Genomic DNA, 11,152 nt, shown 5'->3' on the forward strand with positions numbered 1-11,152 from the left:
TATCATCTCTCCATCCCCTATCTATCTATCTATCTATCTATCTATCTATCTATCTATCTCCTATCTATCTATCTATCTATCTATCTATCTCCTATCTATCTATCTATCTATCTATCTATCTATCTATCTGTCTCACATCTATCTATCTCCTATCTATCTATCTATCTATCTATCTATCTATCTATCTATCTATCTATCTATCTCACATCTATCTATCTATCTATCTCCTATCTATCTATCTATCTATCTCCTATCTATCTCCTATCTATCTATCTATCTATCTATCTATCTATCTATCTATCTATCTATCTATCTATCTATCTATCTATCTATCTCCTATCTATCTATCTATCTCCTATCTATCTATCTATCTCCTATCTATCTCCTATCTATCCATCTATCTCCTATCTATCTATCTATCTATCTCCTATCTATCTCCTATCTATCTCATATCTATCTCATATCTATGTTATTATTACCTGATGCTTTGTAGAGAGCCTGTTTGGCGGTAGATTTGACCATGGTGGCGGATGCTTTTGATGATCAGTATATCGGCTGCACGCGACAAATGGAGAGAGAAATGCCGAATATTTTGGCCCAGGAGAAGAAATACAAAGAATTTGCCATAATGTGGTACTTAGCGGAGCAGAGATGGGAGAAGATCAAGCCGTACGGCCTCTTCCCGCAGGACTTTAAGGATGAGTATGGGATAGCGGTGACCCTGTACACTAAAGAGGGCCCCTACCCTATATACCAGCAGCTAAACCGCAACATGTCCACCGCGGGGCGCTCCCGGGACCATTACATGAAGAACTTCCATTTCAAGGCTCTGCACTTCTACCTGACGAGGGCCATACAAGTCCTGGGCGATGGCGCCACTTGTGACCAGAGGTCGCAGGTCTACCGGGGCTCCTGGATGACCTACAGGAACGTGTCACAGGATGTTCGCTTCGGTCAGTTTGCATCATCGTCTCTAAACTGGAAAATCGCTCAGAGGTTCGGAACGAGAACTCAGTTCATCATATTCAGCTGCTTCGGGGTGAACATCGAGATCTTCTCGGACTTCAAAGAAGAAGAAGTTTTAATTCCTGCGAGTGAGAAATTCCACGCCATAAAGAAATCGGACGACGCTTATGTCCTGCGGAGCACCGGGCAGCACTGCAGCTACTACAACTGCGCCTACCTAGGAGGTGAGTGCCCAGCGGTGCCGCTGCGCGAGGCACAAGGTGATGTGGTGCCTCCTCCTCCCAGCCACAACTGCACTCAGACACTCAGCATAGGGCCGGCTGCACACGAACGGGTCGGATTCCACATGTGGGAGCCCGCAGCAGCATACGACCCTGTGCCAGGGTGCAGTTTGGACAGCATGGCAGCCTGGAGCCTACAGAAAGCTGCTATCCAGTCTGCCCTGTGGCAACATCACAAATCACTATGTACAATGATGGCACACAAATCATCGCGAGTTCAAGTCCCCTGTGGGAGGTAAATAGAAGTATGAAAAAGATGTAATTCAAAGATATTTTTAACAGTAAAAAAAAAATAAAAATATTAAAAGTTTAAAAAAGGACCATTTCCCATAAAAACAATAAAATATTCTACATATTTAGAATCGTCATGTACATAAAAGTCCGAACTATAAACTATCACAATAGTTATCCTGCATGGTGAAGCCGTAAGAAAAAAAGGACGGAGGGCCAGAATGTAAAGATTTTAATTAAAAATTATCAAAACATCAAAAAACGTGTCTCCTCAAATGGTCCCAATAAGAACTACAGCTCACCCTACAGAAAACGGACCCTGACGGGCCAATCGGCTAAAAAGTGTAACACGTTTAAGGAAAAATTGTATTTACTTTTTAAAAATGCAATAAATATTAACAAATGCTACAAATTTAGTATCACCGTAACTATACCGTCCCGCAGAGCGAAGCGCATCGGTCGTCTTTACTGCACCGTGAACGCTGTCACAGCTAAATCCACCAAATATGGCGCAGTTACATTTTTTTCTATTTCTTTCCACTTTTACATTTTTTTACGTTTCTCCTTACATCATACGGTAAAGGACATGCTACCATTTAAAAGTACAACTCATCCCGCCAAAACCCCACGAGCCCCCCGACAGCCTTGGTTGTGGCTCTTGGAAGATGGGATGGAAAAGCAATAAAAGAAATCTGTGGTCCTGAAGGGGTTAAAGGGGCTGTCCGGTCACCAGATCACATTCACTCTGTAGCTGCAACTCTTCTAAAAAACTCAGCTAGCATCTCAATTAAAAATCCTCAGTTCTCTCCCGCCCCGCCCTCTGTGCGGTGATCCAGCGCTGCAGCCCCGCCGTGCTCCCGATGTTATCAGATACCACCTGACTGCTGCAGCCAATCAGAGGCTGCAGCATCACCGCCTGCTGTCACATACTGGCTGCCACGATACTGGGAGTTCGGAGCGGTGACTCTGCCGCCTCTGATTGGCTACAGTGGTCATGTGATGTCACAACAAAGACCGGGGGTACTGCGGAGCTTCAGCACTGGATGACTGCGGCGGAGGGCAGGTAGGTACAGCTGGCACTGTTACTTTATCCCATGTCCAACTGTTATTACAATGTCACACAGTAAGCAGACCCCCCTTTAACCTCTCTTTGCTGCAGACCCTTTTTGTTATTTTCATTTTTTATTGTTTCCTCCTCACTTTCAAAAAATCATAACTCAGAACTGAGATCACATGACCGTCTGAGGCCGAAGAGGCTGGCATAAGGAACAACTAACCAAGGTAACACTAGCCGACTTCACTGGGGGGATGGCTGCATAGTGGATGAACCAATCACGGGGGGTGACGTGATGTGGCGGCGCGTTTTTTTTGCAAGGCTACCCCTGGTTGCTATTCATTTTGAGGTACAAACAAGTTTTTGATCGCTTTTTCTTGGAGACGGCGGACCAAACAAAGCAGGACTCTAGTGTTCAGTCTTTTTTCCGGACGGCGTTCACCATGTGGGATTCATTATGTGATATTTTGGGGTTGTAATTTGGACATTTGCGGACACAGTGATACCATTTTTTAATTCTCTATTTTTTGATGTGACGACCGGGAAGAGGGGAGCTCGTTATAAACTTATAATATTGTCCTATTTTTTGTAATAACTAAAAGTTTCTTTATTTCACTTGTTTTAACTTTTTTCCGACCCCACAGAGGACTTGAACTTGCGATTGTTGCATCAGTTATACAGTATAATGCAGTACTATAGTAATACATTATACTGTATTCTGACAGGCATCCTATTAAGACGTGCCACAAATCCCAGATACATCTTAATAGGTAAACTATCATTTGTGCCCTGGGGGTCTTCAGATGGCCTCTGGCTGCCATCACACCCAGTCGGCACTCCACAATCTTACTGGGGTGGGGGGGGGGGGGGGGTGCATTAGGGACATCTCAATTCTGATATCGAAACATAAAATCCACAGTTAAATGGTTTACGGCCGTCAGCAGAATTATCTCTGAGCACAGCTCTTGTGGGCGGGTCATGTATGTCAGACCCATGTGCAGTGCATGCTGGGAGGGCTTTAAAGGGCTTATCCAGAAATTCTACAGTGTCCACCATCCATGCAGCCTATGCAAAAGCATTTTAGGAAGGGTAACAACATCTCAAGATTGGAAAGGAAAAAGGGGTGTGGCCAGGGACAAATGTGAGGCGGGGCCTAATGTCCCACTGTTCACTCCTGTTAGTCTGAATTGTAAGCATGGTGTTAGGCTCCGCCCCTGTCACGCATTCACACTTCCTATGATGGGTTTCTGACAGGCTGCACGTACGGCGGACATTGGGCTTAATTTCCGGACATCCCCTTTAACAGTTTACCGAGTTTGTTGAGAACACATTTTTGAGGTTTCATCTAGGAAGTGTCGGCGGTGTCCGGAGGAGCGATGCAGGGGATTCATAAATATGGCGCCTGGGACTCTGGCGTAAATGCATCGGTCTCCCCGTGATGTGGCGGTATAACAGTCCGGCCGCATGTAATTCTGTAAATACAAGAACAGCGCGAGAAGAAGGGAGATTTATTGTCATTCTGTTTAATTACAGGAGAAAGGCGTCAGAATCCCATCTGCAGCGACGGTAAGTGACCGCGAACGAGCCACCAAGATGTCCGAGAGACCCAAAACAGCAGCGGGCTCCGTGTGTCCTTGTGGTAGATCTCTGTGGGGCTCAGTATTTCCCCTTGCTGTCTGATAACGGCGCCTCAACGACCACAAACCCCACGTACAATACTCCATTATGTTTTCAGTTGTAACTGCTTGCAGTCTATAAGACCTCTGCTTGCTGTCACTCTGTAAGAACATTCATTGTTGGCTTCTCTGAGGCGTCCGTCCAGGTCCGTGTATTATCCTCCCCCGAGGAAGAAGATGATTGTCCTCATTTCAAGGGAAAAAATACCTTCCCGTCTCCAATCTGGGCTAATTGGCGGAGGCCCCTTGGGGGATTTGCCAGCCTGACATCTATGTTACTATGTTACCGACCCTCCTGAGTAATCAGTGATATAACATGTAACATTGTAACATTCAAGAAAGACGTCCAGAACCTCTTATATCTCCACCACCGCGACCTCAGGCAGAGAGTTCCACAGTCTCACTGCTCTTACAGTAAAGAACACCTTCTATCGTGTGCAGAAACATTCTTACCTCTAGATGTAGAGAGCGCCCTCTTGTGACATCTCTGGGTATGACAGATGATGGAAGAGATCTTTGTACTGACCCCTGATATATTATACATAGTTATTGGAGCGCCCCCTTGTTACAGTCCTGGGTATAAAAGATAATGGGAGAGATCTCAGCACTGATCCATAGGAGGCAGTATTATAGTAGTTATATTCTTGTACATAGGAGGCAGTATTATAGTAGTTATATTCTTGTACATAGGGGGCAGTATTATAGTAGTTATATTCTTGTACATAGGAGCAGTATTATAGTAGTTATATTCTTGTACATAGGGGGCAGTATTATAGTAGTTATATTCTTGTACATAGTGGGCAGTATTATAGTAGTTATATTCTTGTACACAGGAGGCAGTATTATAGTAGTTATATTCTTGTACATAGGGGGCAGTATTATAGTAGTTATATTCTTGTACACAGGAGGCAGTATTATAGTAGTTATATTCTTGTACATAGCAGGCAGTATTATAGTAGTTATATTCTTGTACATAGGGGGCAGTATTATAGTAGTTATATTCTTGTACATAGGAGCAGTATTATAGTACTTATATTCTTGTACATAGGGGGCAGTATTATAGTAGTTATATTCTTGTACATAGGGGGCAGTATTATAGTAGTTATATTCTTGTACATAGGAGGCAGTATTATAGTAGTTATATTCTTGTACATAGGGGGCAGTATTATAGTAGTTATATTCTTGTACATAGGAGGCAGTATTATAGTAGTTATATTCTTGTACATAGGGGGCAGTACTATAGTAGTTATATTCTTGTACATAGGGGGCAGTATTATAGTAGTTATATTCTTGTACATAGGAGGCAGTATTATAGTAGTTATATTCTTGTACATAGGGGCAGTATTATAGTAGTTATATTCTTGTACATAGGAGGCAGTATTATAGTAGTTATATTCTTGTACATAGGGGGCAGTATTATAGTAGTTATATTCTTGTACATAGGGGGCAGTATTATAGTAGTTATATTCTTGTACATAGGGGCAGTATTATAGTAGTTATATTCTTGTACATAGGGCGCAGTATTATAGTTATATTCTTGTACATAGGGGGCAGTATTATAGTAGTTATATTCTTGTACATAGGGAGCAGTATTCTAGTAGTTATATTCTTGTACATAGGGGGCAGTATTATAGTAGTTATATTCTTGTACATAGGGGGCAGTATTATAGCAGTTATATTCTTGTACATAGGAGGCAGTATTATAGTAGTTACATTCTTGTACATAGGGGGCAGTATTATAGTAGTTATATTCTTGTACACAGGAGCAGTATTATAGTAGTTATATTCTTGTACATAGGAGCAGTATTATAGTAGTTATATTCTTGTACATAGGGGGCAGTATTATAGTAGTTATATTCTTGTACATAGGGGGCAGTATTATAGTAGTTATATTCTTGTACATAGGGGGCAGTATTATAGTAGTTATATTCTTGTACATAGGAGGCAGTATTATAGTAGTTATATTCTTGTACATAGGGGGCAGTATTATAGTAGTTATGTTCTTGTACATAGGGGGCAGTATTATAGTAGTTATATTCTTGTACATAGGGGGCAGTATTATAGTAGTTATATTCTTGTACATAGGGGGCAGTATTATAGTAGTTATATTCTTGTACATAGGGGGCAGTATTATAGTAGATATATTCTTGTACATAGGAGGCAGTATTATAGTAGTTATATTCTTGTACATAGGGGGCACTATTATACTAGTTATATTCTTGTACATAGGAGGCAGTATTATTGTAGTTATATTCTTGTACATAGGAGGCAGTATTATAGTAGTTATATTCTTGTACATAGGGGGCAGTATTATAGTAGTTATATTCTTGTACATAGGAGGCAGTATTATAGTAGTTATGTTCTTGTACATAGGAGCAGTATTATAGTAGTTATCTTCTTGTACATAGGAGGCAGTATTATAGTAGTTATATTCTTGTACATAGGGGGCAGTATTATAGTAGTTATGTTCTTGTACATAGGAGCAGTATTATAGTAGTTATCTTCTTGTACATAGGAGGCAGTATTATAGTAGTTATATTCTTGTATATAGGGGCAGTATTATAGTAGTTAAATTCTTGTACATAGGAGGCAGTATTATAGTAGTTATATTCTTGTATATAGGGGCAGTATTATAGTAGTTATATTCTTGTATATAGGGGGCAGTATTATAGTAGTTATATTCTTGTACATAGGGAGCAGTATTATAGTAGTTATATTCTTGTACATAGGGAGCAGTATTATAGTAGTTATATTCTTGTACATAGGGGGCAGTATTATAGTAGTTATATTCTTGTACATAGTGGGCAGTATTATAGTAGTTATATTCTTGTACATAGGAGGCAGTATTATAGTAGTTATATTCTTGTACATAGGGGGCAGTCTTATCGTAGTTATATTCTTGTACATAGGAGGCAGTATTATAGTAGTTATATTCTTGTACATAGGGGGCAGTATTATAGTAGTTATATTCTTGTACATAGGAGGCAGTATTATAGTAGTTATGTTCTTGTACATAGGAGCAGTATTATAGTAGTTATATTCTTGTACATAGGGGGCAGTATTATAGTAGTTATATTCTTGTACATAGGAGCAGTATTATAGTAGTTATGTTCTTGTACATAGGAGCAGTATTATAGTAGTTATATTCTTGTACATAGGGGGCAGTATTATAGTAGTTATGTTCTTGTACATAGGAGCAGTATTATAGTAGTTATGTTCTTGTACATAGGAGCAGTATTATAGTAGTTATCTTCTTGTACATAGGAGGCAGTATTATAGTAGTTATATTCTTGTATATAGGGGCAGTATTATAGTAGTTATATTCTTGTACATAGGGGGCAGTATTATAGTAGTTATATTCTTGTACATAGGGGGCAGTATTATAGTAGTTATATTCTTGTACATAGGGAGCAGTATTATAGTAGGTATATTCTTGTACATAGGGGGCAGCATTATAGTAGTTATATTCTTGTACATAAGAGCAGTATTATAGTAGTTATATTCTTGTACATATGAGGCAGTATTATAGTAGTTATATACTTGTACATAGAGTGCAGTATTATAGTAGTTATATTCTTGTACATAGGAGGCAGTATTATAGTAGTTATATTCTTGAACATAGGGGGCAGTATTATAGTAGTTATATTCTTGTCCATAGGAGCAGTATAATAGTAGTTATATTCTTGTACATAGGAGCAGTATTATAGTAGTTATATTCTTGTACATAGGGGGCAGTATTATAGTAGTTATATTCTTGTACATAGGAGGCAGTATTATAGTAGTTATGTTCTTGTACATAGGAGCAGTATTATAGTAGTTATGTTCTTGTACATAGGAGCAGTATTATAGTAGTTATCTTCTTGTACATAGGGGGCAGTATTATAGTAGTTATATTCTTGTACATAGGGAGCAGTATTATAGTAGTTATATTCTTGTATATAGGGGCAGTATTATAGTAGTTATATTCTTGTATATAGGAGCAGTATTATAGTAGTTATATTCTTGTACATAGGGGGCAGTATTATAGTAGTTATATTCTTGTACATAGGGAGCAGTATTATAGTAGTTATATTCTTGTATATAGGGGCAGTATTATAGTAGTTATATTCTTGTACATAGGGGGCAGTATTATAGTAGTTATATTCTTGTACATAGGGGGCAGTATTATAGTAGTTATATTCTTGTACATAGGGAGCAGTATTATAGTAGGTATATTCTTGTACATAGGGGGCAGCATTATAGTAGTTATATTCTTGTACATAAGAGCAGTATTATAGTAGTTATATTCTTGTACATATGAGGCAGTATTATAGTAGTTATATACTTGTACATAGAGTGCAGTATTATAGTAGTTATATTCTTGTACATAGGAGGCAGTATTATAGTAGTTATATTCTTGAACATAGGGGGCAGTATTATAGTAGTTATATTCTTGTATATAGTAGGCAGTATTATAGTAGTTATATTCTTGTACAGAGCAGCAGTATTATAGTAGTTATATTCTTGTACATAGGGAGCAGTATTATAGTAGTTATATTCTTGTACAGAGCAGCAGTATTATAGTAGTTATATTCTTGTACATAGGGAGCAGTATTATAGTAGTTATATTCTTGTACAAAGGGGGGCAGTATTATAGTAGTTATATTCTTGAACATAGGGGGCAGTATTATAGTAGTTATATTCTTGTATATAGTAGGCAGTATTATAGTAGTTATATTCTTGTACAGAGCAGCAGTATTATAGTAGTTATATTCTTGTACATAGGGAGCAGTATTATAGTAGTTATATTCTTGTACATAGAGGGCAGTATTATAGTAGTTATATTCTTGTACATAGGGGGCAGTATTATAGTAGTTATATTCTTGTACATAGGAGGCAGTATTATAGTAGTTATATTCTTGTACAGAGCGGCAGTATTATAGTAGTTATATTCTTGTACATAGGGGACAGTATTATAGTAGTTATATTCTTGTACATAGGGAGCAGTATTATAGTAGTTATATTCTTGTACAAAGGGGGGCAGTATTATAGTAGTTCTATTCTTGTACATAGGAGCAGTATTATAGTAGTTATATTCTTGTACAGAGGGGGCAGTATTATAGTAGTTATATTCTTGTACGTAAAGGGCTCTGTTATAGTAATATTTTTGTACAGTGTAGGTATATTATATGTTTTGCCAACTAGAAAACAACAAGTTCAAATACAGCTTAAAAGAAGGACAATTGGGTTGATGCAATGCAAATTTTTAATAGAAATGAATAAATGATTATGATAAAATAAATTTACATAAAAAGTTGATATTAAATAAACGTTTTTGTAAACAATAGTTTAACAACAGTTACATCAATACTCCCATGACCCGGAGCTTTAGGCTTACTTATCTGCTTTGTGCATCAGCCTGAGAAGCAACAGTAAAAAGTCAGAAAGCAGGGGGGCATCTTGGGAATGACACGGTGAGAGGGCATTTCCCATCACAGGTCCATAATGCTTCTGCTGTATTAGAATTTGTCTCCTATTCTATACACTATAACAGCTTAGTCATCTGCCATATGCTCCAAGCTTTGCAACCAAGATGTTATCAATCTGAGACCCCCCACCATCTGAAGTAGCCAGCTTCATTGAATAAACAAACATGTACAAACAGAATTGTAGTTAATACAATTAACATTGTTCTGGTAATTGTATTCGATTCAATTAACATTGTTCTGGATAACTAAGCCTACACCAAACAGGTTTAAAGTCCACACGAGTCTTCAAAGCATTTCATATTTAAGATGCAAAATGGAGTATAAAGGAACATAAATAGCCATTAATATGGGCTTGCATTACAATAAGATACAAAATGGAGGGCACAAATAGCCAATTATATTTGCACCACAATTATAATACTTGTTTTCTTACATACAGATGATAATGCAGTGCATGTATTTTGGAGGCAGTGATACGCTTGTAGTTATCATGCTGACTATTTATTCTGTATATAATTATCTATATATTTTTCTCCGCAGCTCCTGATACTTTCCACTTCTTCATTTCAAAACAAACACAATTTGCTATTGAATTGCTCTTAATCTTTTATTTGTGGTTCACTCATTTGTACTGAGGCATCCCTTCCTTACACCGATCCTTACAGATGTACATATGTACATCTACCGATCCCCGCAGGTCATTCCTTTGGATCCTCGCTGACTGCTACAGACTGTTTTGCTGCTGGGAAAGACTTTTTATGTTTGGAGGCTTCTAGAGCCACTTTCTGGATACAGTCGGAGTCATCATGTTCCCATGTTGTGTTGTATATAGCTGTGCTTTCCTTACAGTGTGAGAAGTGGCCATTGATGGGATCCGGCTGGTCTTGCTATGAGCATGATCTCAGCTTACCGTTGGCCATTCTCACTCTGCGCTGGGTACACTTAGCTCGCACTTCTTATTTCTGCTGCACTAATCGTCTACAACACTTCATATCTTTCTTCCTGTAACCTTTTATCTGTATTTGTGTTTTTGCAACTTATAAAGTTTTGTAGGAACTTATGGTTTTACAGTCAATCATAATGAAATGCAGACCAAAAGCAACCAGAACAAACCCCTGTAGCAATAGGAGTCTAGCCACAAGTGGCGAATCCTCTGCAAATAATATGCAGTAAATCCACAGAAAATCCAAATAGTGCTATTTTTGCTGCAGATATTGATGCAAAAATGCTGTGGATTTGCTACAGGTTTTAGCATTTGCATAGCAAACTAGTGAGCATTCAATATGTAGGACCAGTGTTTGTCTCTTCCACAAGTTAACAGATAGCATCCCTGGTGTCTAGTGGATTACTCATGATTAGAGATGAGCGAGCACCAAAATGCTCGGGTGCTCGTTACTCGAGTCGAACGTTTCGTAATGCTCGAGAGCTCGTTTTGAGTAACGAACCTCATTGAAGTCAATGGGAGACTTGAGCATT

The 11,152-nt window shown here is 38.6% G+C and overlaps 1 protein-coding gene across 1 annotated transcript in view; it reads left to right on the top strand.

Annotated features, from left to right (window-relative positions):
* LOC136591277 (ecto-ADP-ribosyltransferase 5-like) overlaps positions 1 to 10,675 on the top strand; it is a 31,497-nt gene extending 20,822 nt beyond the window's left edge. The window contains exons 3-5 of the mRNA XM_066588495.1: positions 494 to 1,190; positions 4,066 to 4,098; positions 10,217 to 10,675. Coding sequence (XP_066444592.1) covers positions 494 to 1,190; positions 4,066 to 4,098; positions 10,217 to 10,311 — 825 coding nt within the window. The 3' untranslated portion in view covers positions 10,312 to 10,675. The remainder of the gene's footprint in view (positions 1 to 493; positions 1,191 to 4,065; positions 4,099 to 10,216) is intronic.
* Positions 10,676 to 11,152: the final 477 nt, after the last annotated feature.

This window comes from Eleutherodactylus coqui, chromosome 1, assembly GCF_035609145.1.
Source record: "Eleutherodactylus coqui strain aEleCoq1 chromosome 1, aEleCoq1.hap1, whole genome shotgun sequence".
Classification (NCBI taxonomy): Eukaryota; Metazoa; Chordata; class Amphibia; order Anura; family Eleutherodactylidae; genus Eleutherodactylus; species Eleutherodactylus coqui.